This window comes from Taurulus bubalis, assembly GCF_910589615.1.
Source record: "Taurulus bubalis genome assembly, chromosome: 1".
In the NCBI taxonomy this organism is placed as follows: Eukaryota; Metazoa; Chordata; class Actinopteri; order Perciformes; family Cottidae; genus Taurulus; species Taurulus bubalis.
In genome coordinates this window covers 9,367,359-9,389,066 of record NC_136589.1, presented here as the reverse complement: position 1 = coordinate 9,389,066, position 21,708 = coordinate 9,367,359, and the positions used below count along the sequence as shown (strand labels likewise).

Here is a 21,708-nt window from a genome sequence, read left to right as displayed (position 1 = left end):
CACACCAAGGGGCTCAAAATCACAACTATGTGCATTACCTATTTTGGGACATAACCATAAACACATAATATCAAGACAGTTCTTTCCAGGTGTTAAATTTGCCCATACGGTTTCCAGTGACTGCAGATGTACTGGAGAGTATGCTGTAATTCTAGAGGTTTCTTTAAAAACAGTGTTCTTTCTCTTGTGTTTGTCCAGGAAATGTATGACATAAAGTACACAGGAATAGGTTTCGCCCTCATTGAAATAGAACTATTTAATTATCGAAACAGCTCATTGCTGTGAACACAAACATATGGATTATTCAAATATGTTCCCTCCAAGCTGTTTCAGAGATGGACCTGCTTCTTGTCAACATTCCCTGTTGGCCGACCACCACCATATCTCACACACACACACACACACACACACACACACACACACACACACACACACACACACACACACACACACACAAAGGCTCTGTTTTGTACGCTAAACAATTTGCCATAGTAAAGCAAGGGGCGATGCGGTGCACTGGAGGGAGTGGGTGGTGACCAAGGGCCCCTCTCGTGGCCTTAGAGCACCTTTTATCAGTCTGAGTAAAGCCAATTGAGATTATCAGAGCCAGGCCTGATAACACTGTTTTCCCTCAACCCGTGAGCTGCTAATGGTGTGTGCTTAGAACAACACAACCAGGAATCCTCCAGAGATGAAGGCCAGTCAAACTGGGGTGGACAGACAGATGGATGGATCTGAGGTACTAAGGCCCTGAGAGAGAGACACAGAGGTTGACCACAGGGACTCTGAATTCCCAACCACTCGCTAAAACATACGTGTGCGCGCTGTAAATCTACACATCGACACCATGGACATGACCACAACCACCGCCAGTGTGTCTGTAGACAAACCAGAACACTGGAGGCTCACAGGGGACACTAGCTAAAAAAAAACTCCAACCCAAAGCCCATGTTTTATTATCTACATCTGGTGGTCTAGCTTATTATGGCCTGCCTCTGCTCAATGTTAGAGCACAGAAACACCAACACACACACCAACACACACACACACACACACACACACACACACACACACACACACACACACACACACACACACACACACACACACACAAAGCCTCTCAGCATGGGAACTCCATGCTGTCTTCAAACAAATAATTAAAGGCAAGGTTAGGGGGTCGTGTAGAGGTCATTCCTCGGGATACAGCTCAGAATGTGTACATTACCCCGGGAGAAAGTGGGCTGGTGGGGGCAGCGGCCCACTGCTGTTTAACATGGGCAACTGGTCTCTTCAAGCCAATAAGCCTGTAATACATTTTCAAGTTGCATATCAAAAACTCCTCTTGCAGTGCTAAGAATGCGTTGGAGCGTGCATGTGAATTATGTATGCACGTCAGTCAATATGTGTGTCTATGCGCACGTTGGTGCATTCCTCACGCGCTACTGCCAATTGGCCTACAGTAGCACTTCACACTGACATAACCTGAAAAGCGGTGAGTGACACGTGTGTACAAACACACGTAGATACAGTATGACGACAGAAAGACTGAGAACCTTGCTCCATGACAATATATATATATACATATACATATATATATATATATATATATATATATATATATATATATAGTGTTTCATTTACTAGCGCCCTGAGTGTTGTGGCTGTGCAGGTTGCAGAGGAATTATAGGTAGATTTGAACGATGGAGCCAGGGCAGCAGGAGTCCCCATGTAACGGGGTCTCCGCTAGGCTGGATGAACACATCACTGGTTACTAATAACTGCTTACATACACAGGAGGGAGAGAGCGTCTGCTTAGGTGTTAAATACCCTGGCTAGCACACCGAGTGTATGTACCGAGTGTTACTTCATCCTAAAACGTACCATGTGCTATTAAATAAAGTAAAGACCTTCAACTTTATGACCCTTCGAAGCATAATCATCATCATCATAAAATAAAGTTGACAAATACTATTTAAAGTGCGGGTAGTTTGAAGATGAAACCAGTCTGTCAAACTCAGTGCTTGTGTTTATTATTATTTAATGTTTTTCTTGCTTCCTTATCTCAATCCGTCAGAAAGGCCTTGTTTCTGGTTAACTGACTTGCAGCCACACCTGGTAACTCGCTCCTGTTGTCAGCATTCCTTCCCTGAGAAATTGTCATGCCAAACCACCCTAGCCTGGAGCACAGCCGAGAGAGAGAGAGAGAGAGAGAGAGAGAGAGGGGGAGAGAGAGGGAGAGAGGGAGAGAGCCTGGCTGCTTGGCTGGCCAATTGCTGTGGAGATCGGAGGGAACCCGGCCAATCAGAAGTAGGGTCACTCGTTTGACGAGTTTGTGATGAAAGAAAGAAACCGAGCCAGAGCCAGCAGAGAAATACTGAACATGTATTCTCCAAAGAAAAGGCCACCGAACTGCTCCAAATGGAGCCCGGCGTGTGAACGGGGGATGCCGCTTTGAAATTGTGGTGCAGAAACCGTTGACAGTTTCTTGCCTTCACGGCTGACTGGCAAATGCCCATTTGGAGAGCTCCTATGCCAGGGACATCGGGGCAAGTTTCCGTTTGTCAGTCAAATTCCTGGGCCCCTGTCTGTCTTTGCAGGGAAATTAGACACAATATGAACTAGAACGTGCTGAACTCGATGCCTGATCACTGCTTGCAAACATGACTATCTTCTGGTTCCTATTAGAGCTCATTGCTTCCATACTTCTGCTTCAGACAGAAATAAAGATTCCAAACCGCCAGCGATTGAGTCACAATTCACTGAAATCAAAGGAGGAAGGCTTTAGTTTGAGCCCTCCCTCCCAAAAGAAAAGTAAAAAAAAAACACTCAGTGTCCTTTTACCAGGAAGTGCATGCAAATTAACCCCATGAGGAGGGTGTGTTTAGTATAAGCAAACACTAATTATGGTCCAGTCAGACAGTGGGGCAGTCTGGGGCTACTGAACCTCCAACACTGATCTACTGTAGTGTCAACAACCCTGATTGAATCAGCGCACATCTTGCCACCAGACTGAACCTACAGTATCTATGGATTTATCATAAACTATCATCACAAAGGAGCGTTTCAAAGGCTTTACTCCTCCAGGATGGAGATCATGGACAAAGAGAAGCTTCCTCAAGCTCATCCTATCTGAGACAGTTTCCCCTTTTCTATCCCTTCTTCCCTTCTTTAAGTTAAAACAGGAGTCAAAAGACATAAGCCGGGCGAACATTACCTCACCCGTGTGTTTGATTTAGTGCAGATGTGAAGCGGAGCGAGGCAGGATCGTTTTTTAGGAACGTCAGAGAGGGCCCACGTTTAGGGCAGCCACTGTGTTTACATAGTTTTACCTCTGTCTCTCTCCCTCTTTCTCTCATCCACTGTGCCTCCATACCCCCCCCCTCCACACTCTTTTGTCGGCCTCTCAAAGGGGGACTGTTTCACCTCTATTCCATGGACTTTCACTGACCTGTTTTTCTTTCCCTTTTTATTACTCCACTCATTGCCCTTTTGTGGCACCCCCCCACCCCTCCCCCTCCCCCTCCCCAGTCCAATATGAGTAACATTTGCATTGCTCCGCCAGCCTAGCTGCAGAAGTCATTGCTCTCTGAAACCCGGGGAGTTCAAGTCATTAAGACTCGAGTGGAAAATCAGACAAAGAATTATATATTTGTGTTGCAAACTGACACGATTTAACGAGCAGCTAATTAAAATAAATCAATAGCACTGCGGCATGCTCGCTCCCTGTCTGTCTCTCTTTTCTCGCTCTGATTTTCTGGCAGCACCAAAGAGGTGGAATACTGCAGTGTGGAGTGCAACGCTATTCTAGTGATGCTTTTTATCCTTAAAATTAGGCTCCAACCGCCTATGCATTATGATGAATAAGTGAGAACTTTTCACAAAAGAAATATCTTACGGCCCGATGCAATTTGATGACTAGAAATATACAGTAATCGTCCCAGAGGTAACGCTGTAAACTACAACAGCAAGACAAACAACAAAGGAAACAAACATAGACATCTCTCCCTCTATTTACCCTCCCATCTAACACCTTCTCCCCTCTTCCCCCTGTCCAGTGAGGGCATGTCACCCCTGGGCCTAGCAGTCCAGCAGCCTGACCCCTGCATGGCGGGCTGTGCGGCCCCAGCTGCTGACTGTCCGTCAAACACCTCCAGAGCAGCGTTGGGCCAGGAAGACCACGCTTGTTGCCCCTTTGATCCGGCAAGCAGCAGCTGCTGCTCCACACAGCAGCACTTTGTTCCTCTGTCTCTTCACTACACTCTGTCCTACGGCACAAAAACCCAGGATCCAATGCAGAAGTGGAGGGAGAAAAAAATGTGGGGGTTATGGAAGGAGGGGGGTGGGTTAAAAAAAAAAACTAGCCCGTTTTTTCCTCCCGACAACATCAACAAGCTCTGACAACGGCAGCGGGGGTTTTTCTTGGCCCCGACACAGCTCTCAGGCATCTCCTTCTTGACGCTTCACCCTCCCTTCTCTTTTAAGAGATATGATAGTTATTGTTCAAATCAGCCAGGGTGAATGGAAAGGACCGAGGCCAAGCCTGCCTCAGGCGTCAACACACCTGTATGAAAGAGACCTTATTGTAGTTACCCAGCATGGCTAACCTGCCATAGCTCCAGCAGTTTTCAGGAGGAAAGGGTGGAATCATCTAGTCTTTCTCTTTCTTCCTCTCTCTCCCAGGCGGTCCTCTAATATTTCCCGTCATTAACCTCGTTTTCCTTCGAGGCTGGCACCCCTGCCCTGGAATGTTTTTACAAACGCTGTTATTTTTGAATATCACCACCAGACAGCGGGATTAAGGAAAGAGTTGATCCCCATCTCCCTTGTTAGCAAGGCCTTTCCCTTCTCTTACTTTTGGGCTCCCTCCCTTAAGACAACCCCTTATTAACGTGCATAGGTGCACAAAAGGTATTGTATTCTCTGCCTGCCCAGGAGCAGAGGGACTAACAGCTGTGTTTTGCGTTGTTTGAAGAGCATCTGAAAACCTTCAACATATGTCAATATTAGCCCCCGTCAAAGGTTCCAGCACATAGCGCGTGACAGAGGTCGTCAGCACTGGAAGGTAACACTCACACTTCATAAGCCAGTTTCTCACCTTTTGGGTGGGTGAGGGCTTCCTGCTTTAAAGCAGTGCCAGCGGGAAATAGAACATAGATGTGCTGGCACACACACAAAGATGCTCAGACTCACACAGATGATGCTCAGAGACACACACACACACACACACACACACACACACACACACACACACACACACACACACACACACAGAGGAGATTGGGGGGAAAGAAAGAATGAATCCATCACTATGATTACCCCGGCCTACCCATCAGCCCCCCTGAGATGAGAGGGTGTGCTTACAAGATCGTCCCATTTTCTCAGTTGTGAAGAGTGACACCCCTATTGCCCAGATGTGTCCTCTTCCCACAATGCCAGGCCTGTTGGGCTCCTTTGTACGTCTCTGTGGGGCGGCAGGTATAATCCCCGCTACCACCCACTTCTCAATGCTATCATACAAATGTGTGACTTTTTCAGCGTCCCTGTCTCCCTCCCGCACTATCTTTCCATCTCTATCTCTTTCACTCTCTCTTGCATTGCCTTGTCTTTTGCTCCATCGTCTTCTGCTCCCTTTCATTCTCAACCCTTTTTCCCCCTCTCTGCCTGGTAATCGAGTGAGAGATTCTGCGACTCTGTGACTCCCCCTTATTGTCAGATATCAAACAGGGCGGCTTTGTGGATTACCAGGGGAAGCTGATAATGGTGTGATAGAGGCGTGATATTTCAAACAAAATTGAGTGTCAATTGCCTGCATCGTCTAGGCAACACAAGTGTCTGTGCTGCAGCAGCCAGGCAGGAAATAAGGCCAATCTATTTCTTTTGCTTCATATCAAACGTCTCTACTTCTCCCTCCTTTATAAGACTATAATGGGTTCAGCTCAAAGAGAAGAAGAGGGGGCCTGCCAAGAGGGGCTTCAGCAGTTACGTCCTTACGCAACACACATACATGCCTGCGTACACTTGTGAGCATGCATGTACACACACACACACACACACACACACACACACACACACACACACAAACACACACTTGCGCTCCTGAATCTCAAATGCATAAGCAGAAGTCAGAAAGCAGAGCCAATGGGAGGTTGCACACGCTGGGTGCCCCCATTTTACCACCCCACTCCAAACTTATATACGCAAGCACAGGCTCTCTCTCCGCTTGGTTTTCACTTTTTTCTCCTCACACTGCTGTACTATCAACCATGAATTTAGGGCAGTGAAAATGAACAGCAGTTTGAGCAATTAAAAAGTGACACCTAAACCTAGTCGGGATTCTCTAATGCCTGGGTTTAGGTGCCGGTGCACTCAGAATCTTTAAGAGCCAGACTACTGGGGAGTAAAGGATCCAGAGTGTGTGTGTGTGTGTGTGTCTGTGTTTGGAGAGGGATTCTCCTTCCCACTGGGAAGTCATCATCTTCTCACCATTGTGTCTGTGGCGTGTGAGTGACTGTTGTGTCTGAGTAAGTGCGTTTGTACATATTAGTGACGAGACTCATTGGTTGGTCAAATGTTGTCAGCTTGCCTCTGACTTCCTACTGAATAATTCATTCAGTTTCAATTGCACTTAATCGCTTTGACACACATAAGCGTCAACACAGGCACACAAACACACATGTGAAGGCACGGTCAGAAGCAGAGTTTAGGGCTAAAAAAGTCCAGCAGCAGGCAAGTGATATAAATAGCTGTTGTTTGTGGAGAGGACTGCTGGCAGAAGCGGCACTGACACTGTGGAGTGGACCACAGGGACTCTGATGTGCCTGGTGGCCTGAAGCGAGCCCTCGGCCTCTCAGATCAGCTCTACCACTGACTGTGTACAGCTTTGACTGGCCTCCTTCATATGTGACAGCCTGAAACAAATACAACAATCTCAACAACATACAACAATCTCTTCAATTCAGCCGCCACTGCAGAATATGGGCCTTGAATGCAAGCCTGTGAACTGCCATGAGTAAATCTTCCAAATAAAAGCAATCCCATTCTCAGAAATCTTGTAGGTTAAGAATAAAATATCGAAGGGGTGAGTTTGATCATGATTGGTCTATTATGTCAGAAAAGGTGGAACTTTCTAACAAAGGGCAGATATATCATTTTGGAGACTTGCTATTTCTTTGCCTCATACCTGTGAGAAAGCGGCAGAAAGTCTCAGTATAACAAGAAGATGATAGAGCTGATATGTCTTGGGGGAGGCGGGTTACAGGCAGACTCCGTCAACCCCCACTAGGGAAAAGATATTTCCGCCGCCCTCCCTCCTCGCCGCACATGCTCACAGACTCTCCCGATTGAAACATCATTGTCGATAATGGGAGGAATAAATATTCATAAGGCTGGGAGGAGAAAAACCCTAGATTAGGGTAATGTAGTCTTCATTGTTCTCCCCCCTTCCTTTATCCAGCTCTGTATCTCTGCATCTTGTTATGCATGTAATACTGTTGGATAATAGTGGCTAATTCCTCCAGCTCCCTCTGATAACTTCGTCAAAGCACGTCTGTTTGTGCGTGCATGGAGAGAATGTGGCTGCAAGATGCACCGCTTATTCCTCACCTCTCCCAAATTGCTAATTACCGGGTTAGATATCTCTAAGATTTTGGGCCACGGTCCAATTAAGATTGGATTGTTTTTGTGGAGAGGCCCTGTGACTCCCTCCCCCTTCCCCTCCCCTTTTCTGCTTGGCACTGACTCCACTGATATCTCATCCATAACAGGCCTGAACTGGGATGGAGCATGGCTTAAACAAACAAAGGGCTATATTGATTTATAGGGTCTTCCATGATGGGCTTATTGGCCTGCACCTCAAAGCCACACGGGCACCAGGCCATGAATCACAGCTTCAGAAAACACACAACAGGTAAGAATAACACATTGGGCCATTGTTAAGGATGTCATTACAACTCTATCTCCCTTTCATATTCAAAAACACTCTCTCTCATTGTGTCTTAAAAGACGGGGAGGGAGGTCAATGGGGGTTATTTTTAATGTGACACCACGCAAACAGAGCCAAGACAGATGCTTATTTACATGCTGTTACTGTATATCCAAATGCAAGGATGGAGGGAATACAAAGTGTGAAAGAGGGAGGTGAAGAGAAACAGAGAGAAAGAGAAAGAGTGACGGAACGAGCATGCCTGGACAGAGAGAAAATACCTTGTAAAGGTTCACAGAGTTTAAAGAGCTCAGCCAAAGAAGGAGATCCTGTCCTCTCTGGCTCCAACACACACACACACAAACACACACAAACACACCGCTACCCACCCTCCCTCAAGGCCATTCTGTTACACCTGGTCACCTTTATCCTTTTTAGTCCCCCACACCACCACCCCTGCCTCCAAACGCAGACACCATGCACACACACACACATACACAACGTTCAGGAACCCGGAACACATCGCCACATAGAAACACATAGCAGCACCCTTTGGCTAACACACAGCTCCTCTGGCTATCTCCCTCAGCAGATAAAACTAATTATTCCAAATCTACTCTGTCAGGTTGTCTGATCCTCTGGGGCCTCAGTTTAAATCTCTCTCTCTCTCTCTCTCTCTCTCTCTCTCTCTCTCTCTCAGTCATAAGCCACAAAAAGACCCCAAATGACCTCCAGAGTAAAAGCATAAATACAGTGACATAGCCATAAAGACACATATAGCACCATAGCAGCTGAAGCGCATGGCTTTCTTTGTGAAAACAGACCATTCCAAACAGACTGACCTGAACTTGGATTTTTACTTTAAAATCCCCACTCCACTAATCAAGTCCTTTAAAACAATAACAAAAAAACAATGATCAAGCCTCATACTTTAAACAACTATGAAAGATCGGAATAAATGCATGACATCATCGAGCATACAACCCAAAGGACTTATGCACCTATTCAGACGCCTAGTCCCTCTGTTGGCACTTGCCGTTGGCACCAATGTCAGGCTTTAGAGCTAAATAACAGGCCAATATCCCAGGGTTTCCAGCTGCACGCTGAAAGCCCATGGAGAAACTCTTCGTCCCAATGAGCTCTTAAGGCAAATGGAAGCTCATAAACAGAGACTTGACTGTATAGACTTTGCATTTTATCTTTCAGCAGTTTCCCCTTTTATGGGCCAAGGACCCCTATAACTGGGGGAGGAAGGGAGGGCTGATCAAGATGGGAGGATGGCAAGGAGAGAGGAAGGATGACAGTAAGGATGTTAAGAAAGAAGACGATGGCGGAAAGAGCAGAAGAATAAGAATGAGGTACAGGTTGGCAGAATGAAACAGAGGAGAACTGGGGTCACAAATCTTGCTGCTATTCTAGTACGTGACATCTTCGCTCGTTTGCGGCTGCTCATTAACAAACAATACTGCTGTGAAATTGGTTTAATGACAAAGTAATAAAATTGCTATTCTGCTCACAGATGGCCTCAGGCACAGGGAGATTCTGGCAGGCTTACTGTGGCTGCCCGTGTGCATTAAGCTTGTTCATGAAAACAGCATCCTACACTTTCATTCTCACTATCACCAACCTTTTTTTCTTTTTAAGTTCTTTCTCTTCCTGCAAATGAAATAAATTAACCTACTTTCCTCCCTTGTATTCTCCTTGAATTTTCTCTATCCCACACTCTCACCCTTCTTGCTCTCCTTCTGAGTTCCTCTCTCACCTCCCTCCCGTCTTCTCTTTCTAGTGTATTATCCTTTTTTTTCTTCTTTCTCTCTCTCTCTCTCTCCAGTTCTCACCCCTAGTACAGAAATTACCATCTTAAAAATAAAAAAAGAAGGCTCGCCCACGCAAACGCAGCTCTACTTTATTTCAAACGCATAGCCCTTGTTATTAAACGACCCACCAATAAAAACCAAGCCGTTGAGGAATAAAAGAGCCAAAAGGAGCAGAGAAGTACAAAGACCTCCCTCCTCCCATCTCTCTCACTAATGCTTTCTCTGTAATGCCTCTTTCAGCTCTTTGCCTCTCTATCTTGCCTCGTCTGGCTTCGTTCTCCTAGCATGCCATGTTTGCTGGGAGAATTCTACAGCCTTGGAGAGTCTTGAGCATGTAATGGGAAAACAAGTAAAAAAGCATTCGTTTTTTGCATCGCCCAACAGTGCCAATTGTTTTAAAAGCACCACCTGTTTTTCATAACTCTAGACTCATAGTGAGGTGGGCACTGGCATGCTCCATGGTCATAGTGGGTGTTCATGCCACGCTATGACCCAATGTGCCCCCAGTGCCTGATAAAGTGGAAGTGGGGCCTGTTAATCACACCGAGGGTTTCAACAGTGGCGGCATGTGCTCATGTATTCACACACAGCACATATAGTGTGAGTGCACACATAAATACAGTGGCGCACATTAGCATCAGCTGTTCAAGGCTGCCATGGCTTATCCTGTAAGTACGGCATGTGTCTAGATTGCACCGCGAACAGATATTTGGAACTGTAACAACTGTGGAACAAAATGAAAAACAAAATGAAACCTATTCCAACAGGGAGCCGTTGTGTTTTACTCTGCCAATAATGAAAATATGGTTTCCCAAATGTGTTTCTCCTTCCAAAACAGATAAAATGGGATTATTATTACAGCATCAAGAAAGCAGCCAGATCAAATGAACTTAGCGGGTAGGGGGTGTCGGTAGGGGGGCTGGCACTTGGGATCTGACAACAGAGTCAATTCTGCTAATTAACTGCCAATTAGCGGTCCCTAAATGAGAGGGATCATGATGCCTGTGTTGGCAGCGCCCCGATAGTCTCTCTCTCAGACTCACATATACACTCATGCTGGCGCACAAAGACACACCAGAGTGATATATACATACACACACACACACACACACACACACACACACACACACACACACACACACACACACACACACACGCAACCTCTCCACACTCCAGCTATATATTTAGAAGGCCAGGGGCATAAGATGGCCACTGCCGGGAGTCCCTGGTTGCAGCCAAAAAAAGGCCTGACATTTCCATCTGGGTCAAAGTTAGACGGATAACCAGCAACTTCAGTCAACTGGCCCACCAGTGTGGCAGAGACAGAGAGAAGCGAGGAAGAGGCAGTGATATAAAGAAGAGGAAGGAGAGGGAAAAGGGACCTCAAAAGCATCTGTGTGAGATTCATAAGACTTAAATACTTATAAAGAATGTGGGAAAAAAAGAAGCGGCTGGGGCAGTTTCATAGCTTGATCTTACATTTGGAAAATATTAGTTATTATTTTGCATTTCATTACGGCTTGCCCGCCAAACCAGCAGATCGTAAAAAAAAAAAAAATCATAAAATCCAGTGTTTTAGGGGACGGAAAATGCTAAGCTAAGTGGAGGAACACATTTGGCTTTAGTTTTTCTCTTTCTTGTTCTCAGATTATACAAACAAATGTGCTTATAGCAGTTTGCATGTGAACCTGCAGTACAGCTTCTTTGTATCGCCATTGGATGAGTTAAACTTTAAAAAATCTGGAGAGAAAGTGGGAAAATAAGGATCTGAATGGGAATGGGGAGCATGCTGTGAAGGGAGCTTTCGGGCAGTGAGTTTAGACGAGTGCCAGCTAAACTCAGTTTATCTGCATGCTGTGCTACATACAGCAGATTTAAATCTTGGAATAAAATCAGGACTCTATGTTGATAAAGAAAATTCTTGTTAAGGCATATGACTGTGTTGACATTTTGTATCTGTATTATGCTTTAGACCTCTCTGTTAAGCTTTTATTTATTCCACCTGACCATCTGTCTTATTCTGCCATTTACTGCTCACAGGCACTTTTGGTAGTCTAGTCTCATGAGCATATTTTACAGTTGGAATTAAATATCTAAATATTAATGTAAACATACAGTTAATATACAGCGAGTAATATGATGACTGTTGCTAAATGGGAGTGTATATTTCTGGTGAGGCTGGATTCTCAAGAAAAAAACTGAAGAAAAAAAACAATCAGTGCACCATGCCCTGCCCTGAGTGACTGGAGAGATTGAGCCTATTTCATCTCCTCAGTGGGCACAGGCTTGGCGCCGTCGTCTGGCGGATATCCTTCCCTTATCATGTGACCTGTGCTCCGACAGGGGGCAAAGGTTGGCTGCGATCCGCCCCTGTGTCTTAATAACTCACTCATTGTATTCCTTTCTGCCGCTAATTAGAGCCTCTCCCCTGTGTGTGTGTGTGCATGTGTGTGTGTGTGTGTGTGTGTGTGTGTGTGTGTGTGTGTGTGTGTTTGTCTGTGTACATGTATTCCCTCCTGGGCTGTAGAGAGAAGGTAGAGAAGTAAAAATAGAGTGTGGCTTAGTGCCCTCTTTATTGTTATTAGTGCTCCAGTGGCACAGCAGTCAGTCATCATAGATGCCAAGAACTGACATATTCGCGCTCTCTCTATCTCTCTCTTTCTCCCTCTGCCGTGGAAATGACCAACTGGCTGCCCGTGAGATGAGGGAATAATGAGGGGACGATTTCCTTCCTTTTTTTAGATGCTGTTTCTCCCACTCATCTGTCATCTGCATCATCTCTCAGGCCGATGTAATAACCCTGCGTGCATGTACTGTATGTTTGTGTGTGTGTGTGTGTGTGTGTGTGTGTGTGTGTGTGTGTGTGTGTGTGTGTGTGTGTGTGTGTGTGTGTGTGTGTGCGCATTGGTGCAGTGGTAAATAACGGCAGTATTGTTGGTGTGTGCGTTTATGGCAGTGAGTGAGGGCACATCATGCTGGGCTGACGCTGAGACATGAAAGGTTTGGTCAGGCCCCATTTAGCCCAGACTGATAGCAGGACACCAGAAGCTGCTGAGGCAGGCAAATATACCGCTAGATACTGTAAACTGTGAACGCTTCTCCAGCGCGTAGACACCCAATTCTGCCGTTTCACCTACTTCGGTATCCCAGAATGCCATGTGTGACACGTCCCTCACCTTTTCTCGCAATCTTAAACAAATGCAATTACATATCAGACCACTCCCCGGTTCTGTTAGCATGACGCCAGTTGTCTCAAACATGGCCAGAGCAAACACACTACCTAATGGTCAACTAATGGTGTCCTGACACACTGTACACACATAACATCTCTGAGCATACTGAGAGAGCACAGTGTCCCATTAGTAACAATGTGCATTATGTGCACACACACTCACACACACAGACTGTACTTTTAACTAAATAATCAAGTCCTCGTTCTCATCTGTGCAACACCAGAGCAGTGAGATCTTGGACTTTCACCTTTTCCTTTGTTCCTTATTAACGTCAGACAGTGAATGGGTTGTGGGCTACAAACAGGTGAGGCTGCAAGCTAATGATATAGACTAGATACAGAATAAGGTGTCTTCTGTGGTAGCAAGACAAAAGGTTTCAAACCAGCTGAAAGTGGTTTACTGTGGGTTTTGTTTTCTGTGTGTACAGGTGAGCTGCAGGTTAACGTATATGAAGGTGCCAGTTGGAGGGTACGGTTTGGGGAGGTTTGATGGGGCAAGTGGGGAGAGAGCGAGATGCACTCTCTATTGACTATCACACAGAGCACCCTTGTGCCCTCGCTGGGCTACGATTGTGCCTGCGGACAAAGCCCTGATTCAGCACATCCTTTCCCCGGGGGAGAGCTCTGGAAACCGAAGACGGCGGCCATCCCCTCCCTTTCCCCCCACTCATCCTCTGCCTCTGTCTCTCTCTCCCTCTGTCTCTCTCTCCCTCTCTCTCTCTCTCTCTTTTTGGTCAGTAACATGGCAGCAGCCATGCATCAAAGGGAACTAAAGAACAATGCAATGGGCCAGCCAGGAATTTGAGGAGCTTTATAAAAAAAAAAGAAGAAGAAAAAAAAAAAAGGAATTTCACATGGCAGAGGTCTGTCATATCCTGGGTGGACCATCTCAGCAGCCAACCAAAGAGGAAAAAAACAGGGGACAACCCAAACAAAGCGTTATTCAACTGTAACTCACTGTTCTGCCTGGTTTAGCGCTTCGAGGGGTCTCTTCCTCACCATAAAATAGACATTAATGTGGCAGCATTCGGCGGACCAGTTGACAACAACCAGAATGTGCCAGAGATAGACCAGCAGACTCTAAGCCTCTCTAATGACTTTATTTGTGAAAATTGATTCCTGGTGTGTTTTTGTTAACACGGCTGGTGTGACATTAATACCCAGCTCCATGACCACCTATGTGTATGTGCGCATGGAAACAGGGTTCATGAGGATGTTTCCCAGCACGAGATTCTTTCAGACCTCTTTATAAATGGATCTGAGGCATTTCAGTGCCAGGCTTGGATTTCATGGCCTCTGAGAAGGCAGGGACTCTTCCTATATCTATCTCTGTCGATGTCTCTGTCTATTTCTCTCGCTCTCTCTCTCTCTTGCAGACTATTTCTGCATTAATCACCATGACACAGGCAAGGCAACTCAATTTTCTGCTCCTGTAGGTAAGGTGCGTGGCGTCCCGAAACGGTGGCACGAGGCATGAAACAGGCAAGCGGGGGCTAATCTTTGGTTACTGGTGTAATTGAAATGCTATCCACACTGTAGGGTGCATTAAAGTCTGATAACAGCGGTTCCTGTGGCCAATTTAAGTAGCTTGACTTCCCTTGGCTAGAAGGAAATAAAGAAATGGGTGAGAGAGAGAGAGACAGAAAGAGAGAGAGTATGTCAGGATGGAGGGGGGAGGACGAGGGAGGGGGCTGATAGATAAGGCCGACAAACCAGGCTAATTCTCTAGGCATGTTTCTCATTGTGATCCAGGAAAAATGAGAAAAAAATGGATCACAGAACCAAAAAATCAATTGACCCTCGGGTGGCTTGTCAGGCTGCGAGTCTGATAAACCTAAAAGCTTCGTTAATGTCGGCCTGCCTGTACCCAACAGATAGAGCACTTTGTAAATGAACCCGCTTTGATAAATATATTAAGGAAAGCTGTGAATAAAAGGCACAGACTTGTCATTTGTAAATAGAACCGCCGCTACATGGAATTAGAATGATAAAATGGGGTTCCATATAATTAAGTTTGTGTAAGACCTGAAATCCGTGCAAATACCTTCCTGGAAATTTGAAAAGAAGCTGTCAGTTCAATTAATCTGAACATCACCCTGAGAATGTACTGAACAAAATTAAGCTGCAGATAAAACCTGGGCTAGTATTTTGATAAGTAATTCCTGTATCATTTCTTTGCTTCTGTGATCATTTTATTTAATCCACCACCCCCAGTTATGTGCTAAGCCATCTACAAAGGCCCTGCTGGCCAGGCCACCAAAACCTTAATCCACCATATAGCTTGTGTAAAATAGGGAGGGGGTGGAAGGCAGTTTTGCCTTTTTGTGGGGGCACCAGTAGCAGTTGTAGGTATGGTTTTTGGATGAAGGGGTGGGGTGGGTGTGGGGGCTGTAGGGGTAGCTTATGATCTCTGCCTTTCTCCTTAAATACATCCCACTGAATACATGTGCATCAAACCACAAAGACCACTGACTTAGCCGCAGAACACTTCGCCGATAACACCGGAACATCCTGGTAGCTTACGTGTAATAATGCTACAAAGGTTGTCTTGTGTGTATACCAGCGTGTGCACCTCTGTGTGTGTCTATATGCGATGGGAAGAGCTGTACATAAACGGTTTTCACACTTGGCAGGGAGAGGGAGGCGAAAGGCTTTTGAAAATTAAAGGCAGAGCGATGCTGGTGGTGGAGATAGAGCAAGCGAAAATCTTGACTCACCAGTTGTTTACTTGTAAGATGGTGAGGCCTGTGTCTTGGGCTAGCTGCTTCTTCTGCTCTTCAGACGGGTATGGGTGCTGCAGGAGCAAACAGAGAGAAAAAGCACACACAAATGAGCCTCTTTGACATACAGATTTACATAAATATTCACTTATGCAAGCACTCATAAAGAGAAGCGCTGGAAGGGAACACACACATGCTAGGATTTGAGTTCCTGACTGTTGCCTATTAGTGTATGTCTTCAATATGTTCCCGTGTTTGTTGTATTGTGCAAGCCAAGACCGCACCTTCTCATGACCTCTACCCAACCCTGCCCCTCCCTTGCACTGTATAGGCATTCACAGCTCACACGTGTCCACCCACACATCAACATACGGAAGCAGAGTCAGTGTTAAACCTGTCAGAGCTGGCCCAACAAGTTTGTCAAAACTGTCAACTGTGATAACCCCCTTTGCTATCCGCACCCCGCCCACACAAAAGCAACATATAGTGTACACACTGAACCTATGTACCGCACGCAGAGTACAAAGCAAACACACTTACAAGCACACGCTGACAAACAAGACTTTCAAGCCGGCCTAACGCAGATACTGTGGCGTCTGAGAATCCTTCCATAATACCAAGCAACAGAATGAGTGGGTGCAGATTTGCAGTGAATACATTTGTCTTTCCTTGAATGTCTGACATGTATCCTGGTGGTGGCTCTTTCATAGAGAGCAGCAGAATACAGACTAATGCTAAAAGAACAGAACGCTGTGAAATCTCCTCCACAGCCTCGCCAAGATTTTTACCTGAAAATGTAATTCTGGGACCAGGGCTGCAAAGATACTATTTGTGTCAGGTCCAATCTAGAGAACATGGGCTGATATAAATGGCAGACCTTGGGCTGCCTTGCTCCCCCTGGGCTTGCTATGAAGCATGACAAAACAACAGTGATCGCTGGTGACAGATGTCTTTAAGGGCCAGATTAGGAGTCGGGGCGCACGCAAACGAAACAAATGAGACACTATGTGTTTCATTCAGCCACCGTAGACTGGGAACATGCATGCACACAGAGTTACACGATCACAAGCGCACATTTCTGTAAACAGAAATGCACACAAACAAATATCCATAGACATGACACCTGCATATCACAACACACAAAAACTCCTTTTAAAAAGGTGACACTTAAATCCTCTTCTATTTTTGTTTGGTTTTAAGCTCCATTAACACGTATTCATCCCCTGCAAGAAAAATACCCTTGGCCTCACGACATACAGTATACCCTTTTGATTTTCAGCTCACCACTCACTGAGAAAGCACATTTCATGAAGCTAGTAATGTATGCCTGCTTCATGTTAATTGAATTCAATTTGAACTTAAAACGATAACAGTTGCTCAAGAACAATTTTCTCATTTATTGCAAAAATAATTGATGTAAGTGAGGTTCCATATCAGCAGAGAGGACGATTTCTCCTTTCAGGCAGTACTGCCTGTCGAAACGTGGTCTGTTTTAATTAAAGGGGAGATGAAAAAAATGGTTTGAGGAATGTGCTCAATTAATAACAAACAAGGCTGAGATTGGTCAAATAATGAGTCCCGGCTGCATAGAGGGATTACTCTGATTTGTACTTGTGTACGTAGTCCCTTTTAATATGCTAAAATTATTAACAAAGGAGAGATGATAATGCTTGCATAGGAATACATTTTTTGATTGCCAGGTGCTGACATATCCTTGGCTAGGGAAGACAGAGCAATGTCTGTTTTGGTAACTCTGTGCGTGTGTGTGTGTATAAACGAGCTCAGTAGAATGCAACAGATATACATATCTACATCCTTGTGTGTGTGTCTGTGTGTATTTGTGTGTGTCCGCTCTGGACCACAACATGAAATAAGAGCACAGCCTCTATTTCTCTCCCCCTTACACTCCTTGGCTTTCTAGGCGTTTTCACATTAGCTATGACCCTGGTCACGATCAAAACACGCTCGCAAATATAACAGGACACACACTGCCTCCCACTCTTATTTTATGTACACACACTACACAAACATATACACAAATTGAGACATAGCTAAAGATGATATGGTACCGAGGTGTGGGGAGAGGAGCAGCCTAGATTGGAAATGGGAGTGGGTCATTTACATTGTATTAAGGCTTCCTCAGCCTCTACAGCCCAGACCTGGTCATCAATCGCCTACTGTCAGCCAGAGCGCGCTTTAGCTCGGTGATAAATACGCCGGCCAGCGGCATAGCTCGTCCAGCATGCACCACGTAATGAATGGTTTGAACAAACAAGAAAGATGTCTCATCAAGGAGAGTGGGGACGTTAAAGCCCCCCTCACACACAAAACCCCTGAGTAAGGAGATTTACTCCGACCACATCGACACAAGACAAAAAAATAAATCCTATTTTGTTCATCTCATACCTCACCCAGCCCTCACTCATACCCCTCTCCGTCACCCCCTGTGTCAGACTAGATAGCTCCCCTGCAACCCCAACAGACATAGAGAAGCAAACACACACACACACAACATGTGTGTATGCAACCTTTCCTCAACTTTCTCTCTCTATCACCTTTCTTGCTGACAACCCCCCTCCTTGACACAGACAAATACTTTTTATGGCTGTGACTATAGGCCACCCACACTTGGATTAGCTTTCCTTAAAGCATGAAATATCAGAAACAGAAAATGATGTGGCCGCACACACACACACACACACACACACACATACACAGACGTGAGAAATAAGCCGACATGGTGGGTCCAGTGGTTACAGAGCTGCAGCAGCCGTGAAATTGGAGAACGGCTATTTAGACCTCGGAGTAACCTCTTAATGTTAATTGCCCCAGTAAAAAAAATATATGTTAGTAAATCACCCAATGAGTACAAAAAAAATCCTATCTGAAAAGAGTAAACGTGAGATGAATTGGTGAATAAATATTAAATAGAGTCAGAGTACTAAATCTGTTTAAAGTGTTTCTTCCTTGAAATGTCCTTCCCTACCCTCAGGAGACAGTATGACATGGTTATTTAATGGATGAAACACAAACATGGAGCAAGATCAAAGATGGTATTGATAATCTCCCCCACTAGCTTTGGATCCGCTCAATATGTTCAGTTACAAACACCAAGGCCAATATCCTTAAAAGAGGATTGACCGCAAAACGTAAAACAGTTGGTCTATAAATAATTAGAGCCAGAAATGAGCAGCTTCAATTTGTTGTCCGGGAAGCGCCAGATTAAAAAAAAACTCTGTTAATTACGCTTAAGCCTGTTAATGGCACAAGCGTGCACTATCCTGATCCACACGTGTTGTTCAACATTTACAATCTGACCTGAAAAAGCACAGCCAAACATCAACAAACACGCAAACACATAAACACAGGCGCATATGCAGGTGGATCACATTCTGCATGTCATTGAGAATCAAGCTTTCGTGTGTGTGTGGGTGATGGCTAAATTACAGGTTCTCTGCTCTCTGATAGTGTTGGATGTAATGGCCCCCGTGGTTGCTAAACATTACAAGCTGAGGTGGCTCCATCATCTGCTGTGTACGGTACTTACACCCCCTCTGAGCCCCAGCTTGGCATGTCACCATATACAACAACCACATCGACTGCTGGATCCCTCCGACTTCAAACCTCACCTTTTGCCCACACTAACTCGACTCATTCAACGTCCAGCTCGCTATATATCAGATTCATACTCTCCTGACACCTATTTTCAGCCATTGTCAAACCCCACAGCCCGATCATTATCCCGACTGCTTTTCTCACTCTGGCCCTTCTCCTCTGCTCTCTGTACCTGCAGCCCATTGCCTGAGCCGCTGGTGGACCCTATTGATGAATGACATCATCAGTGTGTGACATGAGTTATAGGGCCGGGTCACGAGGTCGCATCGGTTTGCAAACCTATTCCACGCTAATGACTCCCAGGAAATCACGGGCCACTGGCTGTTTACCATGTTGCCGTGGCTACGTGGCTGATTTGCTGATGATTCGTGTGATTTGGCCCCAGCTACTTTGTCAATGGGATAGGGTTATTAGATAATCTGCATATATATTTTTCATTCTATAAAAGTCGGTGTTTATTCAATTTAAAGTATTTGATTTGATAAAAAGTGTCAAATCCTATACAGATATAAGTCTATATAATATTAGATTACTAGATGTTGCATAATACTGCTTTTATGTGTTTGGAAGTATTTGATGGGCTTCATTGTGAGTTTGTGCCTAGTTTTACAGCAATATTGTATCCCAGTACTTCCTTTCATATATGCCTTCCTCACATTGATTGGAATCTTATTTGTTTTTAATCAAAGCGACTGGTGGATGATAATAATACTCACTGTCAGAAATAAACGCAATCAAATAAAGGAATGACATTTTAATATGGATTCTGCATTGAGCTGGGGTAAGATTGGCACATTTTAAATATCAAGTTGCCGTTGTTAATAATGCTACAATTGGCTTCTTTGACAAATGACAATGAGATTGAATGCATATCGGCATTACCGGGAGATCAAACAGATATGACAAATAAATCCAGTTGGAGTTTTTGAATCCATCAAGCGTGTTTATATGCACAGAGCAATATCTGGCATTTTAGCTGCAGTTTTCTGACAGATTTGTGGTTCAAATTGTAGGATACAGTTAATTACTTCTGTCTGTAAACGGTGAATGGATTGACAAGTGACAATTAAAAAATGAAGAACTTCATATTTCTTTGACAATGATATTTCAAATGTATTAGTATAAACTGCATGTAAGTATTTGTAATTGCAAAGATCAATTTGATTTATTTAATCAATTATTAAATAATGTCTGGTTTAGTCTCATACTAGGTGAGCCCAAACTAAGGATTGCAGTGTGTGTGAACTAGTCACATAAAAAAGTATTTATCTTTCCACCACCATCTTCATATCCATCTCCATGCTCAACTATGCTCTCTCTTTCTCTCATTCCCTCTCTTTGTGATTTTAGGCGGGTGGAGGTGGGAGGGAGTAGAGTTTTTTTTGGGTGTTTGTTTTATTTTACTGGGAACTACACTGCTTCCTGACAACAGTCTGAAAACAGGCAAGAATGCCACATGACTCAATGACTCAACCCTGCTGCTCTCCCTTTCTCTCTCCCTCTCTTGATTGCACACACTCGCAGACACAGCCAACTTATAAACAGAACTCACATGATGCCAACCTACAAAACTGCACACACACTGCATGCCAACCTCTGATAACAGCAAATGAAAATACATCCATATCTACATCTCACACCATCTGCATTCAGAACATACCACTACACTTCTGTCTCTCTCACTCCAAACTCCAGCGCTTCCACAATGAGTGTAAGGGCTCTCAGTGGACTGCCCTCTGACAGTACAACAGTGATGTTTGCAAATACAAGGCGGACTGGCGTGGCCCGCGGCATCTATTATAGAGCAAAAGGGCCCCCAGTCTGTCTGCCTCTCTGACTGACTGGCTGGTTGGTTGGCAGTGCATCAGTACTACTACCGCTGCTGCTGCCATGGCCCGCCACAACAATCGCTGGCTGGGCTCCTGAAGCCAGCTTCTGGACCAAAGCCAGCAGCCTATTTGCTCTACACCATTAATTTATGTTCACTGGAGATGGTGCAAGGTTGTAGAGAAGCTCTACAGCATAACTGCCCTGCTCGCCTGCCAAGCTACAGTAACGGTGAGGGGAGTGAGGGGAGTCAGAAGGAGCGAGGAATGAATGGAGCGATGTGGGTGAGAAAGGAGCCCTGGAGGATATGCGAGATATAGGCATCTGATTGTACCAAGCTCCATGCGGCTAAATAGCAATCACTCCCACACAATCCCAATGCACCTCCAGACTTAGTGGATCGACCAACGAACAGAGAGATGTTTTAAGGGGAATGTTTCCAAATGCTATCATGGAAAATGATAAGGTATTACTTTTATCCAATAAAGAAAATAAAACTGCTTTCGTTATCTATGCAGAAATCTGCCCAAGACTCCGAAACCAGGATCAACTGAACTCAACCCATAGATCTATTGG

General features: G+C 45.0%; 1 protein-coding gene across 2 annotated transcripts in view; it reads right to left on the bottom strand.

Moving 5' to 3' along the window:
• meis2a (Meis homeobox 2a) overlaps window positions 1–21,708 on the bottom strand; it is a 76,120-nt gene that overhangs the window by 7,764 nt on the left and 46,648 nt on the right. For both annotated transcript variants that reach the window (XM_079221914.1, XM_079221915.1), the window contains one exon: window positions 15,688–15,764. In XM_079221914.1, the coding sequence (XP_079078040.1) occupies window positions 15,688–15,764 (77 nt within the window). The remainder of the gene's footprint in view (window positions 1–15,687; window positions 15,765–21,708) is intronic.